This window comes from Notothenia rossii (assembly GCF_949606895.1).
Source record: "Notothenia rossii genome assembly, chromosome: 9".
Classification (NCBI taxonomy): domain Eukaryota; kingdom Metazoa; phylum Chordata; class Actinopteri; order Perciformes; family Nototheniidae; genus Notothenia; species Notothenia rossii.
Window position 1 is genome coordinate 10,984,919 of NC_136907.1, and position 17,895 is coordinate 11,002,813.

Here is a 17,895-nt window from a genome sequence, read left to right on the forward strand (position 1 = left end):
CATCCAGAATCCTGTGCCAATGTTGTAAAAAGAAAACATATTACGCCTGTAAAAACACTCAACAATTGGTTTTAAAATCCCTACAGTGTGTTTATGTTTGCGTTTGAAGCCCTGCATGGTCTTGCTATTTTTCAGAACCTCTATCCTCATACAGTACAGCCACATCTCAAGGGCTGATAACCATCCCATGATCTTTTATGAAAACCTTTTTTTCAAAACATCTTCCTGTGTAACCATATGAGATATGGCTTATTTGAAGATGTCCTAAATTAATAAGTCTGCTGTGTTAACCACACTATACAATGCAAACAAGTCAAAACGTCCCATAACTGGCCTAGCAAGTATGCTAATGTGTCGGATGACTCTTTGTAATGAGAACTTGCTAGTGAGCATCTGGCAGCCACTGGGTGAATTCACATCATGACAGCTGCTTATTCCCAGTGGGATGCAGGCTTCTGCACTAATGTAAACCAAAGGCATGAGCTTAGCAAGGATTTAAAATAGCAGACAGACAGCATTTTATGAAAACACTTTTTTATTTGGACTTTCGGTATTTGACAGACTGGGCCGAGTGTAACGCAGATCAGTTCAGTTTATCAAAATACTTCAGCTTGCCTGAAGGGTCGGGAATGATCTGGGGGAGAGAAGTAATTCAATTAGTTCACAATTACACTTTCTTATAATATTATACTTGACAATAGAAATATGCTAAACATGCTATAAACTAGTCTGCCATGTGTTTCCCAATTATTTCTCCAACCCCAAATCTGCTGTGAGGGAACAATATATATGGAGGCAGTCTGTTTCCTTTAACTTAGTCATGAAATATAAATATATTTTCAAAAAAAGACACAGTATTAGTTGTTGCAGTAACTGGTTGCACACCGACTAAATGGCATATACATGCTACTTTGTCTATGTATCTATCATAGAAAAACGTAGTTAGTGACAAATGATCCTAATCATTCACAGCCTCACTGATACTCACTGTGTCACTGCCTGGCTTCCATCCTGCTGGACACACTGTAAAGAAAAAATGACAGACAATTAGAGTCAACACAAGAAAAACAGCTTGAATAATACATGAACAACTGGCTAATAGTTGCCAGGTAATGCGTTTAAATTAGCTTCTTTTACCTTCTCCGTGTTTGTCAGTGTACTGGAAGGCCTGGACGAGCCGCAGAGTCTCATCCACAGATCTTCCCACGGGGAGATCGTTCATGGTGATCTGCCTCAGGATGCCTTTGTCGTCGATGATGAAAAGCCCTCTGAGAGACACAGGGAGTGAGATTTAAGATTGACTGAAATCTATGTTCTGTACACTCTTAAACATTTGCATAGTTGATAAAAGAATCAGCTATCTATGAGATATAAGTTATGGAGCATATTTGTCCACATGCAGAAACATCAAATGTGTTTTATCTACAGTTAAAAAGTGTTTCATGCCTGCTTCGACTGTTGTTTATTTTTAAAGCACCTCAAGGATACATAACAGGGTTTGATTAAGCCTATAAACCTTTGATAAAATCCATACATGTAATTGTGTAATCGTACCTCAGTGAGTGTCCCTGGTCCTCCAGGTAGACTCCATAGTTTTTAGAAATCTGGTGCGTGAGGTCAGACAGCAGAGGGATTTTCATTGGGCCAAGTCCACCTTCCTTTCTGGCAGTATTTATCCTGTTAATAACAAAAAGTGTAACAAAAATTGAAAAAGGAACATTTCAGGTGTTGTAAAAAACAAAAGTTATTATCAAACCAAAAATAAACAATCAATGGGGGAAAAATGGTAAAACAACTAAATGAAGCACTTCTCCCCTCAACTATAAAATAAATCAATTATTATAAATAGATGTATTTGTTTGTTTGAGAAATGTATAATTCTCTTATGACAGGTTCCTAATATTTTCTGGTTTCTTTACTCATATGAGAATAAAGTCAATATCCTTGAGATGTGGATAATACAAGATGTTTGAAAACCTCATCTTGGGCTTTGGGAAACACTGATTGTTATTTATTACCATTTATAGACCAAGTAATGAATCAAATAGTCGTGAAAATATAAATAGACCAAGAAAGAAAACCTAAGATGCAACCGTAAACACTTTAGTCAGTCTACTACAGAATCTACTAATGGACGTTTGTTTTTATTAGGTTTTATCTGAAGCCATTCAAGTCTTGGAGCATATTGTGTGTGTAGGGGAACAGGGTCTCACCAGGCCAGGTGGGTGAACTGGGAGTCGATGGAGCAGGCAACCACCTCGGTGTTGATGGCTTTGAACTCATGCACACGATCGCTGAATGCAATGATCTCAGTGGGGCAGACAAATGTGCTGCAGAACAAAAAACGTCACATTTATATCAGAATAAATTCGCAACAACACAAACAGGGTGATAAATAATGTGTGTCTGAGATATTACTCACAAGTCCAGAGGATAGAAGAAGAAGACAAGATATTTGCCTTTGTAATCTGACAGCTTCGCCTCCTTGAATTCGCCATCAATGACAGCTGTTCCTTCCCAGTGTGGCGCAGGCTTTGAGACTGAGTTGGAAAGCAAAACATATGGTAGGAAGGAATAGATATAGTTTAACTGTGTCGTTTAAAGATATCGTTGGATGTGTGTTTTAAAGTGCTGATTTAACACCAATATATGTTTTGAGGTCATAAGGTTGTTGATTTAAACTTAATTCTGATGCTAAATGTACTTTAAATTGCTTTTAAATTTGTAATTGTATCTCCATGTCTGCAGTATTTGCATATATGTACAATATCTTGTTCTGCATTATTATACAACTCATATTGGACAGCATTGAACCACTTTATAACAATTATTTTCCTTTGCCTAAATATGTTCTTCCAAATGTTTTTATTATTATTTTTCTCGATGTTAAAAGATTCTGCTCAATTATATTATACATTAATACCACTCCATGGAGATGTCAACAAAGCATCTTGGTTTTGATAAATAATTAAATCTATATGACTCTGATTCTTGTTGGCCATTTGTTTGCAGTTCTCTTACATCTGGCATTCAAATGTGATCATTATTTACTTTTCAGACCATTTTGTATTAAGTTGCATGTTTTATACATGGAATTATGTCTCAACTGCAATGGGGAACCCTGCAAAGCCATGGGGTCAGAAGTCTGAAAACTACTGAAGACCCATCCAAAAAAAAAAAAGAGTCAACACTGAATACGTGCAGGGGAATAGTTGACCTAAGCATTATGCCAAAGTTACTCTTGTATTTGTCTGCATAATATATCTAGTCACGCATGACCACGTGAGTTTTACGGCCACTGATAGTTTCTAAGTTTTTCAGTTATGTTGTCTAACCCACTAGTGTTATTATGTTTGTCCGGTGTCTCAGGGGAGGAGGGAGGAACGCAATCCAATGCATTTCATAGAATGACGTGTCCTACAAAAAACCTCTGACTACAGTTTTAGGCCTCATTTGTGAGTGACCAACACGCTTTACTGTCAACTATGAATTAAAGTAAATAAGAAACAGCCCATCAGACATGAGCCCAGGCAGCAGACAGTGTGTTTCCATTGTCCTGACAGCAGATCTCCATGCTGGAGCTGCAGCAGCAGCAGCTGTGATTGCCAGGAAGAGAAATCACTGCGCACTTCTCTAATGCAAATGCAAACTAAATAGTACTTCAGGATGAACTCATGAGAGGAACTCACTTTTGGCTTTGCTGAGGTGCAGGGAATGGTCGGACACAGGCACGCGGAAAGCCTCCCCAGGATAGACGTGTCCTCCCGCGTAGTTGTGACACTGGGAGTCTTTCACTTCCTCCGCAGATGTGGTGAGGAAGAGGAGGAGAGCGGTGCACAGGATACTGAAAAGATCCCTCTTTAAACTAATGTGCAAGAGAAACTCCATTGTGTCCTCCCTTAGAAAGGACCTAACCACTATCTGGAATGTGTTTGGTTTTCTGGCAGGATTTGAGAAGCCGTCTTCCTCCGCCTCTTCTTCTTCTTCATTCAGTTTTTGCAACACCTGGGGTCCTTATTGGCATTACTGCCATCTCCTGGAGCTAATTAGCCCCTGACGTCCACTTATCTTTTACCACATTAGTTCCTCTTTTACCCTACAAATAAATCTAAATATGACATTCCCATAATTCAACTAACCTTTATTGCTCGACTCCACATCTCCCCTTACAGTTTATTTATGTATACACCGTACAGTGTCTTTTGACCGAGTATCATACAAGTCCTCTCCCAACTTTTCTGTTAATGTTGTTCTACTTCAAATATATTACAAATATTGTCTTAAGGATAACATTAAGAAAAAACGTAAGTCTGTGAGAAATAAAAAAGGTGTCGAAATGTGATCCACTGTATGTTGGCTCCTGGAAGTGATCGACTCGTCCGCCCCTATGTGGTAAATATCAAAGTAAACTCATTTAAGTTTTGGGAAAATATGCCATTCAGCACCTTTCATGTGTGAAACGTCATCCACCAGTATTGTTACAACAAACATAGAACACATTGTTATCAACAGGATACTAGCATTACTACTGCGTTAGTTCTCAAGGCTGTTGATTTGAAACAGTCCATTAATGTGGACCGAACCAGAGCTCAAATGCAAATGAACTTAGTCACTATCTAAGCCTGTTAGTTTTCTACTTTCTGTCCAAGCTCAGTTACTGTAGCTTAAAAAACACCAGGTCAGGTTGACAAATCAGCCAAAACCTCAGTTGTAAAAATAATTTTGTCTTAAATCAGAACCACCTCACAAGTGTAAAAACTCAAAAACACTTTTATTGTAGCAAATATTTAGATGCTAACATTTTTCCAAGGGTGCTACCTCTACTATGGTTGAAAGACAGGCCCTGTAGCAATTAGAAATCACTAATTATGTTGCTGACAGTAACGTGCGATCGTCAGAGTTAACTGAATATGAGGTTAAAGCTGGGGAAAATGTACCCATCATACACACATACAAAGAGGAGTAGACAATTACAGTATCTTAGTCTTTTTATTACAGTGGTGCACATAAAAACAATGTTTCCATGGAGCGTTTCCCTTCGTCTTCTTCCACCCTCAATGTAACAGTTCACTAGAAAAAATACTCGCACTGTGGGCATCTGTTGTATTAAGACAGGTATTGACATTTTAAATTTAAGTCAGTCTTATTTTTTGTCGAAAGAATCACATCATAGAGAAACAACAATGCATTGCTGCAAGGTTTAGGAACACCATTAACTTGCTGTGTCGATAAGCAGGTTAGTTGTTTGCTTACCGAGGTGTCGGTACACTCTTCATGTTCAACTCCTTTGCAGGAAAAAACTGACTGAAATTCAAAATGTCTGTGAATCCCTCTCCATTTGAGCCAATAATGTGCCACTGCTGATGTGTTGTTAAAGCACATAACACCTTGTGAGCACAACAAACAAATAGCTAGCCCAACAATACTTCCCTCAGCACCTCTCTTTGATCTGGAAACGTACGACAATAGATGTTACAGATTGTGGGAATTGAGTGTAAGTATTTACACACATTTACATTAGTCATTGAATAATAGTCTTTCCGAATATATATATATCAATGAATGGTTTGTTTGTATCATGAAAATGAAACCAGACACCTGAGTATCTGCAAAATAAACATTTGAAACACCTCTCTGTCCAGATGCACAGGTAGCTGCTCAGACTGGAGTGAGACACAAACATGAGACGACACATTCGACAACAACACAAGATTTGCCAGGCACGTTTGGTTTGGCAAGATAAAATTAAATATTTCAAACCCTTCCCTTGGTATTCTTCGCCCTCTCTTACGTACAACATATTGAAACACTAACAATGGGGCCGGATTGAGGATCTTTTTAGTAACAGCAGTGTTTAAACTGAACGATGTATTATGTACACTTCAGTATTTTTTACAGTTCAGTGTTTTTATGAGTTGAGAGGAGTGATGGAAAGACATTTTTTTTTTTTATTACACCTCAAAAGTGACCAGGGAGAATGATCTAAAGCAAATTTAGTCTGGACCAGATTTATTTAGCTTTGGTCCAGATTGACCAAGCCTTCCAATTTAGTGCTAATGTTAAAATAGCCCAATAATCCTGGAAACACTAGCTAAAGTTATTTATTAAGCTTCCATTTTAAAACCAAGACAATTCATCAAAGGGGTTTAAATATTTAAGTTCATTCACAAGGGGAAGACTTTAAATAACCCACCAGCGTCAAGGATGGTACATTTAACTACTTAACATTAAATAAATGATCTTTATTGTGTTGAGTTTGCAAACTGGTAATTTTACATTAACATTTCACACGAGATATAAATAAATATGGGAGATAATTTCATAAGACTATGCATCACTGCAGTAGAAATGCTCATAAGGTTGCTTCGATCTTTAAAGAGATTCCAATGTAATGATTTTAGGACTCTTCTCAGAACATCTTTGTGAATATGGTCTGTGTGACTGTACAGCGCTGAAATCCATTTACTGTCCGATGTCTAAGCTCTGGGTCTTAATTACAATGAGTGCGTATAAGTGAGTGGCTTGGGGAGATCAGATATTGTTGGGTGGGGGACCTGATGATAAGAGAGGATGACAAAGCTTTAGCTAACAGACTTCAGCTTGGTCCACGGGTTCACGCCGCGCACCTCCATCGGGGTGTTGTCGTGAAAGATGTGGTTGCACAATTCTTCCAGTGGAGGCTCGGGATCTGTCGTAGCGAACTGAGCAGCGTCTTCGATCTCCTTCCTCACCGACACGTCGATCTCCTAAAGACAACACAGGAAGGACAGCGGTCACCAGACTGTTTAACCCCTCCCTCGGAGCGCCAGGCAGTCGAAACGCTGGCTTTTTTAGTTATTTTCTCAGATTCCCCGTTACATCCAATAGTACTCAAATGAAGATGAACAGTTTCTTTCACAAGGGGTCACAAAATTAATAAGGTCTCAAATCCCAACAATTCTACTTGAGAATATGAAAAACAAAATTTAAAGAATAATTTTTATTGGATATTTTTGAATTGAAATTCTTCTGTTTATATGATATCTTATTTTCTCGTTTGACTGCACATTCTTACTTCTTAAGTTTTATATAAATATTTTATTGTATTACCGTACTTTTCGGACTATAAGGCACACCTGAATATAAGCCGCAGCAGCTAAATTGAATGATGTGTACATATATAAGCCGCACTGGACTATAAACCGCAGGTGTTTTAATGTTTAATTACCATAAGGGTTTGTGCACAGAGGGGATTGTCGGGAAAGAGAGGGCTGTTTGAGGAAGCTCCCATTTATTAACATTTCAACAAACAAGTTGCATATTTGCATCACGTATTCAAGTGTTAGCATTTAGTGCAATAGTAGCTACAGAACATGTACTGTGTCCTGTGTAAACTGTACTGTATCACATAGTGTTTCAGACACACAAACTTTTCAACTTTCAAACTTAAACGGTGCGCTCCCAGCGCACGTACCGGCAGTGATCTACAGCAGCGGTTTTCAACCAGTGGTACGGGGACAAACTGTCTCGCTCTCGTAATGTCTGTCTGTCTTGCTCTCGTTCTGTTTTTACGTTTTACTTTTGCGCGCTACCTGTCTCACTCTTTTCCGGCCTCCAGCTTTTCCTGCTGGAACCCGCCGCTTAAAGGTGGGGGGCGCGGACCGGCCATAGAGCCCATAGAGTTAAAGGTGGTGGACTGTAACCTGTAAAATCCATAGATTTAGAAGGTCCCCTAGTGGCCGTTAGCTGTAAAAATCCATAGATTAGCCGCACCGTTATATAAGCCGCAGCGTCGAAAAATGGGAAAAAAGGCGCGGCTTATAGTCCGAAAATTACGGTAACTAAAATATTTGTCATGTAAAAATGTGTACATAAGCAATGAACGCCGTATGAGAAAATATATACAGTAAATAGGCAACAAATTCTGGTCCGAATAAAATAAGTCTTATATTTTTGCCAGTTTCTTATATTCCTGAACTCAAAGTAACTCTCACACTGTGTTTTCTAGTCCTCTGTGTTTGAGGTCAGATTGTCTTCTAAAGAATTTGTGTTGCGATTACTTCAGCTGAGATAACAAAGTGATGAGACAGAAGCTAAAACCAGTAACACCAGTAAGCCCTCTCTATTGTGGAAACAATGCACGGCAGCTTTTTGTGAAATCTCTTAAACAATATCTCACATGTTATATTTAAAAGCAAAATGCAGTCAAAAACACTTTATTATCTCTTATCAGAGCAGCCAGTGTATTCAAACAGCTAAACAGGCATAGTATTGTGATTATAAAACTGACACTAAATCTGAAGATATTTGCTGAAATATCTTGTGTTATGCTGAATTGCTTGTGTTAGATCAGTGGTTCTCAACTGGTGGGTCGCGACCCAAAAGTGGGTCGTGGACCCGTTTCGAGTGGGTCGCAGATCTGTGAGTGAAGAAAAAAAGTCAAACTTTTATTTTGAAGGCCCGATTTTCCAACGCTGTGCAGTAGGCGTTGGACTGGAAGTACCGGAGAACATAAACGGTTTTGAAAACTTCTGTCACCTAGTGATCATCTTCTCAATAAAACATCTTTGCTGATGTTTTTTCGAGTCTTCTGGCCATCAGAATCAAGATTGTTGCCGGAAGTCCCCACGGAGAATAACTTTAAGGTAGAACTATTCTTTATACATCCACGGGTACAACTTCAGATAAAAATGAATTATGTTTTGTTGAATAGATTTGAGTGGTTCAAAATTTCGGGTCGCGATCTATTGACTAAGGAAAAAGTGGGTCCCGAGGCCTGACCAGTTGAGAACCACTGATCTAGATGACATGTGGATGTATTGCAGGTATATCTTGTTAGGATATAGGTGCATTCATAACACCTCAGAAAGTTTGACTTATTTATCTGTGGTTTCAAAACCCAAAACAAACATGTATTCCAGACTTTTAGGGAGTCAAGGTCACAGCAAAATATGCTTCTCTCCCTTTTCTTCTTGATCCTTTTTCAAAACATTAGAAACAAGATTGACGATGTTGTTGAAACACATGGTGGAAGTTTAAAAATCAGTGGACAACTAGTTGTGTTAGCATTTCTTTAATTTTACAAACGGAACATGTTTTGTACCTTGAGCTCTTCGATGCTGGCCATGTTGTTGCTGAGCATGCGGTCCTTCAGCAGGGAGATGGGGTCACTCTTCCCGCGGACCTCCTGGATCTCCTCACGTGTGCGGTAGCTGAGAGGGGAGAGATCAGGGCAGGGATGCACTAATTCAGCCTTATGTCTTTCTTAAACCAGACGCCAAATCAAATTAGTTTGGGGTCATTGTAAAAAAACAACAGCATAACAATCCCCTAAATACAGATGAAGGGATTTGTGACCATTTTAGCAAGTAGAATAACATTGAATTCACTTTGCAATAGTTTATGGTGTGTTTACATTTCTCAGAGCTTTGAGAAATCCCTCCTGTATTATTAGAGCCAGAAGGAGGGGATATGAAGACTACTGTGGCAGAAGCAAGGGGAGCGGCACATGGAGGGTAACATTGGTGGTGAGATGATTAATAATAAATAAGTGCTTCAAAAACAATAAACGTGTAATAATCAGTTCAAACTAATTGTACTGCAATCTTTTACCTGACACCAGGATCGCTCATACTGTGTCCGTGGTAACGGTAGGTCTGAAGCTCCATGAGAACGGGACCCTGATGAAAGGTAGGAGAAATATAACTTTGATGAGAAACAAGCAAACTCACTTTCCTTCTTGTTATAATTCACAGTGTTTAAACTCACCTTTCCAGCTCTGCAGTGATCCGCTGCAAATTTGGTGGCTTCCCGAACACAGAGAACATCCATCCCATCCACCTGGACACAAATACAATACCCCAAATGTCATTGAATCAAGATTTGACGCTTTCAGGTAATGCATATAGAAAGGTATGCTTTTTCATTTTGACCGGAAAAAGGTAACGCTCATTAAAGAAACGCTCATTTGTTTTGACTAGTGTCACATCATGGCATTGCTAGGTTAACAATATCATTTTTTCAGGCTGCTGTGTGTGATTTGACGTCAAGCGTCTTTGAGCATTAGGAAAAGCGCTATAAAAAAATCCCATGTATTCGTATTATTATTAGAAGGTACTGTATTGAAGACAGCTGTTTGAATTTGTACTAAGTATGCATCCAATTAAATTCAGTCATTTGGCGTACAACTGCTCTCACCACACCTACTGTACCTTGTTCAGATTGGTAAAGTGAAGCCCTATTCGGAGTGGACTAGTATGACCTGGGAACCACAAGTAATTTGAATAATTGCAGAGATCATCGTGATCTTAATCCAGAGTGAATCTGCCACGTATTTTCAAGTGAAATTCGACCACATATATTCGAAATATAGAAATAAAGGTTTTTAAAAAGTGAGTAAGAAGAGTACCCTGAGACCGGGAATGTAGTCTCCTCTCTTGTAGTAGTCTGTGCTGGCAGCAGAGCGCTCCACTGACGTCCCCATGCCATACCTGTTGTTCTCACAGATGAAGATGGCGGGCAGCTTCCAAAGTGCTGCCATGTTGTAAGTTTCAAAAATCTGACCCTGTGAAACACACAAATCATTTATGTTAACATGTTCACCAACAGGACAGGATTCTTCTCATTGATTAACACTGCACTGATTCCTGTACCATACCTGGTTGGCAGCACCATCACCATAAAGACTGACGGACACTTGGTTGTTCTCCAGATACTGGCAGGCCAGAGCTACACCAGCACCGAGAGGAACCTGAGGAGATAAATATACGTTACTAATGTCTAAAGCACTTGGTGGGTATGTTCCAACATACAGCATGCTAGTCGCTGACTCAAGCTCGAGAGAATGTGACAAAAATAAACAATAATCGATTCACTGAAAAAGACTTCTGGGATATACCTGAGCTCCGACAATTCCATTTCCTCCATAGAAGTTTTTAGTGTACATGTGCATGGAGCCTCCTTTGCCCTTTGCAATACCTCCTTTTCTGCCTGGAAATTGAAATCAAAAATATTTAAGGATATAAAAGTAGAAGTGAGTGAAAAACAAGAACTATATGTGCAATCTAAAAATCATTCACAAAATAACCAAAAAATGACTGATGACGTCTCAGTGAGTCAGATTTGCGGCCTCACCGGTGAGCTCGGACATGATCTGCTTCACAGTCCCTCCTCTGGTGTAAGTGTAGCCGTGAGCGCGGTACGCAGTGATCAGATGGTCTGACAAATTGATTCCTGCTTCAATACCAACTGCACAGGCCTCCTATAAAAAGAAAAACAGCTTGACATGATGTATGATGGTATATGTGTTATCTTAAATAGGTTTTAAAAACTTATTTTACAGTTTAAAGGTCCCCTATTATACTGTTTTTCATCCATATATGATAGGTCTCAGATAAATACCAAACATGTCTCTGAAGTGTTTGGCTCCAAATACCAAACAGATCATTGCAGCATTACCCATAACCCCCTCTGTTTCAGCCCTGTTTCAAAAGGGCTGATTCTCTGTCTGTTACTTTGATGAAAATAAGGAGCCCCTCCCCACGCCCCTCTGAGAGATATTTGGTTAAAAAGAACACAAAGGTGCTCTAGGAGGAGATTCAGGTGATAAGGTGGGGGGGGGGGGGGGGGAGGTTACATTGGTTGGTGATTGGCTAATGGTTACAACAAGCCAAAAACACGTTATGACATCATAAAGTGGCCAAAATCTGATCAGCTCATTTTCAGACAGGTTTTTTATATAAATGGATCAGGACAAAAAGAGAGGGGGACTTTGTTACTGAGACTTTCAGCATCTCTTTACACAGAGAGAGGGGGACACGTGTTGATGTATAAAAGACATGGAAAAGTGGATTTTGCATAATAGGTGAACTTTAAATAGGTTTTAAAAACTTGTTTTACAGTTTAAAAATATGTGCATTAGGTTTATAATAATATTTAATATCAATGCCATTTAACGTTCTTTCTCACACCAGCAGCATCAAAGGGAAACTCTATATGTTTTTTTTCTAATGTATACTTTTAAAAAAATATATAAAGTGCACTCAACCTGGCCATCGTACAAGTGGCAGAATCCTCTGATGATCTTCTGCTTGTACAGCTGATCTGCTTTCAGCTCCATACGCCTGATGGTCTGCATCACACGGTAGTACTTCAGACCCTCATCGCGGGTCATCACCACCTCAGTGGCCGGGGCCTCCTCAAACTTGTGGATGTCACATTTCTAGAGGAAAGAAAACATCAATAATATTGCACAAACTGCCATGTGGATTTATGAATTGACAAAAAAGTTGTGTTTACCTTTATTTCAAAGGAAGCCTCGGTTGTGAAGTCAGCATATGTTCGTGCTGACACGAGCGCTACAGATCCCTGTCGTGGGACAGAAGAAGACCTTTCTTTAGGAATACAAATCTACTGAGGATTAAACATCTTTAACAATACCATGCTTGAACTACTGCATGTTACGCGTTACTGTTTCCATACTTAAAGAATAAAAGCATGTTTTTATACAAAAAATAAGCAGGCAGTTTTTCTTTCTTACTGGTTATCTATAGCAGAACATTTTAAAATATTGTAATAATAATAAGTAAGGGACAAGATAAATTGTTTTAGGAAGGGATCTTTCCAAAATGATAACAATTAACATTCTTTAGAAACATTTTCTCATTATGTTTAGCAGCAAAACAAAGGAAAGACAATGTAAATATAATACCAGAGCTATACAATTCAATGAAACCTAAGGTAAGCTTTGTTTTTCTTCCACTTGATTGGACTGCTTAGTTGTAAGAAACTTATTAATACCGTTACTTGGTGTCAATTTTTAGACTCATTGTAAAAAAAACCTGTCTCTATAATTAGAAAAAACAACGTAGGATATCTTAAATGATAAGGAACACTGATAAAATCACTGAGCTGTAGTGAAGAGTTTTCTGTGCAGGCTGTAGCTGTGTTAGCCAAACAAGCTATCGCTCGGCCTCACAAGGTCAGCACAGGGATGACAGTCTGGTTTTGAGTCACATTTTGAGGTTTTAGAGGGCGACTGTCATGACGAGCTTGACTAAGAACATTCATACTACAACATTACTGTACTTACATTCCTCTGAGCGCAGGCCCTCAGCACATTAGAGATATTGGTCAGCATCTTTCTGAGCTAAACACAGCACGGCTACGTCCTTCTGTCAGACTGTCTTTCCGGCTCCGCTCGATCTTCTTCTTCTCTGGTCTCAATACCGGCAGAAACACACTCTGCTGCCACCACTGTCAAACATGGGTGTAGTAGTGTACAGTTTTTTCTTTTTAGGGGAAAATTATATTTAGTACAGCGGTTAAGCCCTCAAATCAAGGGAAATTGTGCACTTTTTGAAAGAAACATGAAACTTCTACCATAGTTAGTTTATATCATGAGGTTTATTTTTAGATGTGGAGGGAAGTCAGATTTGACCTCTGAGGCCCGGGAGAGGTCAAATCGGGGATGGCCACCAATAATATTCAAAACTGACTCACTTTGGAACCGAACACTGTAGAAAAACACTTAAGGTGTCATTTCCCACAAATGTTAGGGTGCCCATTCTGTTGGTGATACATTTGAGACCAATATAATTCAAGAAAATGCATTTATGTTAAAGTCAAGGTAAAAATATATCAAAATATTTATTTTTTATGTACCCAAGAACATTCTTCAATTGATTTCTTTGTAGTCTCAGTATTATTTAGTTATAAGATATTATTTCATGGGGTGTGTGGATATTTGTATGCATTCTCAGCACAGATTTATCAGCAGTTGACCCCCCTAGACCATTTCCACAGACTACCTGCAATACCACCGCGGACCACTGGTTGAAAACCCCCTGCTCTAAAGCTTCAGTAGCCTACTTATTCGAGGGGTTGTTGCTACAACATGGTGAGAAGTAGCCTATTCAGAAATGCCACTTCTGACACTTCGGACATTTCTAACAGGTAAAAAGATTGACTATGAACAAACAATATTATTAAAAACAATATTAATATTAATATATGCCTTTGAATGCGAATGTATTGAATTTGACTGTAGCCAGGAAGGAGTTTTCCTTGCTAGCTAGCAAGGAAAACTCCTAGCTAGCTAGCTAGCTAGCTAGCGTGATCAAAATAATTATCCTAGCTTAAGTAGAAGACAGTCTGGAACATTTCTGTTTGAGCTGAGTAGTTTAATGATTGAACAGAGTATTTTCTAGAGATGTCAACTTGGTTATTATGTCAAATTTGGGTAACATTTTACCTGTCATAACAGTAACAAAACACAGTCACGGACATGTCACGAACATGTCATAAACATTATGTGAATGTCATATATATATGACACATATATGTCATATCATTGTCATTAAGTGTCATTTGGTTTAACCTAACCCTACAAAAACCGAATGACACAATGACAACAGTGTTTAATACAATGTTAAATTGTTATCTTTTCAGATTCCCACGTCTTGCTGGAATTTTAACCCTCACCATGTCAAAGCGTCACAGCTTGATGGTCCCTACCCAGCCCTCGTTATCCAAGCAATCCAAGCCACCCCCCAGCACTAACTGGGACATTTGTGTCCTCTGTCAAGTCAAAACAGATGAACCTTTACAGTGCCCTCTCAGAAACAAATATAAACAGTCTGTTGGTAGTGGCTATGTATCCCTCACAGAAGACCTTCTCCGGTTCCATACCCTTCAGCATATGCCAATGGACCTCAACCTGGAGCGATTAGATGATGGAGATGGCATAGAATCCACTTTGAAGAGACACAAGGCAGAGTGGCACAAGAGATGTCGGCTAAAATTCAACAAAAAAGCATATGATGAGCTAAGTCGGGGGAAATTAACTACAGCACAACAACAAAGTACCTCATCTGTACACACGCGATCTGCCCACAGCCATTCACAGTCCACAGAACCTACTTGCTTCTTTTGCAATGAGCCTGCTGCAGGTTCCTCAGGTTTGCATAATGCATCAACCTACAACATTGACAGAAATGTGAGGAAGTGTGCCCTTGAGCTTGAGGACACTGCTCTGTTGGCCAAGCTCGCAGAGGGTGACATGATTGCCATTGAGGCCAAGTACCATCATCGCTGTCTGTCTTCATTGTACAACAAAGCCAGGCAGGCTGCATCTAAACACAATGATGGAGATGATACTTGCCTACATGGCATAGCCTTTGCACAGTTAGTGGCATATCTGGAAGACAAGAACAGTGATGAGAACACTTCCCCTGTCTTGAAATTGACTGACATCGCTCAGTTGTACAAGACCAGGCTGGAACAACTTGGTCTGACTAGATAAACGGATTCACACCACCAGACTGAAAGAACGACTGCTTTCTGAGCTTCCACATCTGAGGGCACATTCACAAGGAAGAGACACACTTCTGAGTTTTGAGAATGACATTGGACCAGCTCTCATGATAGCCTGTCAAACTGACAGTGATGCCATGCACTTAATGCGAGCAGCACAAGTAGTGCGCAAAGAAATCTTTGGTTCGTCTTTCTCTTTTGACGGATCATTCCAAGAAAACTGCCAGCAGAGGGCTGTGCCACCATCTCTCTTGGCTCTCGTCAACATGGTACTTGATGGTACAAACATTAAGCATCAGACCACCACAAAACCTGCCCTAACAATCTCCCAATTGATGGTCTTTAACAGTAAGAAGCAGGCACGGAACATGGATTCACCATGCTCAGCACGTACAAGGCACACCCGAGAAACTCCACTCCCTCTATATCTGTCCCTCAAGATCCATGCAGTTACACGAAGTAGGGGGTTAGTTGACACACTGTTCAACCTGGGATTGTGTGTTTCCTATGACAGGCTGCTGCAAGTCACATCAAACATTGCCAATGGTGTCTGCCAGCAATTTAGGATGGAAGATGTTGTGTGCCCACCAAAGTTGCGTAATGGACTGTTCACAACAGGAGCTGTGGACAATATAGACCATAACCCAAGTTCTGCAACAGCCAAAGATTCCTTCCACGGCACTGGAATCTCACTAATGCAGCATCCATCACACACACAAAGCGGAACTGATCGTGGTGTACTAGTGATTAGTCAAGATGGCTCTTCCACCAAGTCAGTGAAACCTCTGCCAACATCATACACAGTCGTGCCACCAGCTTCCCTCCACAAAAAGGAATTTAGTGTGCCACCTGTACAAGGTCCTGTGAGACCCTCCACCCTCCTAGTTTCTACAGCCGCCACAGAGGATGAATATCCATGGCTCAGAAAAGTCAAGACAGCTGTTGAAACGTCAGCCATTGATGGCATGATATCGTGGTCTGCCTACCATGCCTGTGTTCACCATGCTGTCATCCCTCCTGCAGCAATCAATGCATTATTACCTCTCTTTCTTGACAATGCACATTCAGTAGCAATGATTCGGCACTCTATGGAAATCGTAAAAAGAGCAATTCAACATGTGAACCCTGGTCAGATTCCTGTCATTGCTGCTGACCAACCACTGTATGCTCTCGCTAAACAAGTACAGTGGACCTGGCCAGACACTTATGGAGAAGATCACTTTGTGATCATGTTTGGTGGTCTACACGTCGAAATGGCTATGTTGAAGTTGCTGGGAGACTGGCTAGAAGACAGTGGCTGGAACAATGCTCTGGTCCAGGCTGATATTGCAAGTTCTGGAACAGCAAATTCCTTCATACATGCCAAACATGTCACCAAGACCCGCCATGCACACCAGATCACAGCTGCAAGCCTCTATACACTACTGCAACGAGCAGACAATGAAAATTGCATATCTGATGATACAGATGCCATGCCACCTGACAGTCTATCTTTTGAGGAGTGGTGCATACAACAAGCAAAGGCTAGTGTTCACTTTGACTACTGGCATAAGACCCTGTCATTGCAGCTTCTCGTTTTGCGGTACATGAGGTCCATTCGTGAAGGCAACTTCCAGCTGTACGTGGAATCCCTAACACAGATCATGCCCTGGATGTTCGCCCTGGATCACACACACTACAGCAGATGGCTTCCCGTACACATCCGTGATATGATGACTCTTGCGGACAGACACCCAGATGTCCTGGCAGAATTCAAGTCTGGACATTTCGTGGTGCACAAAACCAGCAACCAGTTCTCTGCCATGGCACTTGACCAGTGCCATGAACAGAACAATGCCATGGTCAAAGGTTCTGGTGGGGCTATCGGACTGACTGGCAATCCAGAAGCACTCAGACGCTGGATGGTAGCAGGACCAGAAATCGCCAGGATCACTAAAGAGTTTGAAGAACAGGCAACACACCAACAGCATGGACCCAGTGACTCTAGACACCATGACCAGCAACCTGGAGTGCAAGCCACATTCCTGAAGGAGGTTAAGGCACTTGTCACGGTGCTGGAAGAGATGGGGAATCCATTTCTAGAACACAGCCAAGATCTTTTAGTCATTGACACAAGAGACATCGTTGATACCCAAGTTGCTGATACTGTAAGAAGGATTTATACCATTGGTGAGGAGCAGTACACCGAGTTTGTGACCCAAAGGCTGGAAAGGTGTACAACACCTATCACACACCATCTTCCAAAAAAAAAGTTGCCACTATTCAGCAGACCACCTGTGAAGGTCAAATCAAAAGAGAAAGCACAACTCGCTGCACTGAAGAGTGACTGTGGTCTTTTTTCAAGGCTGTACATCTCATGTCAAACACGAGATGGAGACATCAACCACTTCTTTTCCCACGAAAACCAGGCAGCACCTCCAGCTCTGTCAAGTGGAGGAAAACTTCGGTTCGGGGTTAAAGCAGATCTGCTTCGCTGCCTGGAGTCAAATCTGCTTGAAATCAAGAGTGTTCCTAAGACTGATGCAGTAATTATAGATGGTGCAGCTGTGGTTCAAATGCTGAATCCAAAGTTATCAAGAACATTTCAAGAGTATGGAGAAACAG

General features: G+C 40.4%; 2 protein-coding genes across 2 annotated transcripts; both read right to left on the minus strand.

Annotated features, from left to right (window-relative positions):
• Window positions 1–517: 517 nt before the first annotated feature.
• prdx4 (peroxiredoxin 4) lies at window positions 518–3,998 on the minus strand. The gene is made up of 7 exons (XM_079647518.1): window positions 3,690–3,998; window positions 2,423–2,540; window positions 2,214–2,330; window positions 1,555–1,677; window positions 1,138–1,268; window positions 989–1,023; window positions 518–634 (listed from the first exon to the last, which is right to left on the minus strand). The coding sequence occupies exons 1-7, from the start codon at window positions 3,886–3,888 to the stop codon at window positions 584–586; spliced, it is 774 nt and encodes a 257-aa protein (XP_079503644.1). The 5' UTR covers window positions 3,889–3,998; the 3' UTR covers window positions 518–583.
• A 972-nt stretch (window positions 3,999–4,970) lies between these two features.
• On the minus strand, window positions 4,971–13,222 carry pdha1a (pyruvate dehydrogenase E1 subunit alpha 1a). The gene is made up of 11 exons (XM_079647516.1): window positions 13,070–13,222; window positions 12,277–12,345; window positions 12,026–12,199; window positions 11,113–11,239; window positions 10,877–10,968; window positions 10,637–10,729; window positions 10,388–10,543; window positions 9,748–9,819; window positions 9,592–9,659; window positions 9,083–9,191; window positions 4,971–6,746 (listed from the first exon to the last, which is right to left on the minus strand). Exons 1-11 carry the CDS (start codon window positions 13,115–13,117, stop codon window positions 6,582–6,584), a joined length of 1,173 nt encoding a protein of 390 aa, XP_079503642.1. The 5' UTR covers window positions 13,118–13,222; the 3' UTR covers window positions 4,971–6,581.
• Between the last annotated feature and the right edge of the window lie 4,673 nt (window positions 13,223–17,895).

What these genes read in the sequence shown, in the direction of transcription:
- prdx4 (XM_079647518.1), bottom strand. Translation starts at nt 3,888, where the DNA reads ATGGAGTTTCTCTTGCACATTAGTTTAAAGAGGGATCTTTTCAGTATC. An exon ending in CAGTTCACCCACCTGGCCTG is followed by an intron (nt 1,678 to 2,213) that starts GTGAGACCCTGT and finishes TGTTATTAACAG; the next exon opens with GATAAATACTGCCAGAAAGG. An exon ending in CACTGACAAACACGGAGAAG is followed by an intron (nt 1,024 to 1,137) that starts GTAAAAGAAGCT and finishes TTTTCTTTACAG; the next exon opens with TGTGTCCAGCAGGATGGAAG.
- pdha1a (XM_079647516.1), bottom strand. Translation starts at nt 13,117, where the DNA reads ATGCTGACCAATATCTCTAATGTGCTGAGGGCCTGCGCTCAGAGGAAT. An exon ending in ATGAGCGATCCTGGTGTCAG is followed by an intron (nt 9,192 to 9,591) that starts GTAAAAGATTGC and finishes CTCCCCTCTCAG; the next exon opens with CTACCGCACACGTGAGGAGA. An exon ending in CCAGCATCGAAGAGCTCAAG is followed by an intron (nt 6,747 to 9,082) that starts GTACAAAACATG and finishes TGTTGTCTTTAG; the next exon opens with GAGATCGACGTGTCGGTGAG.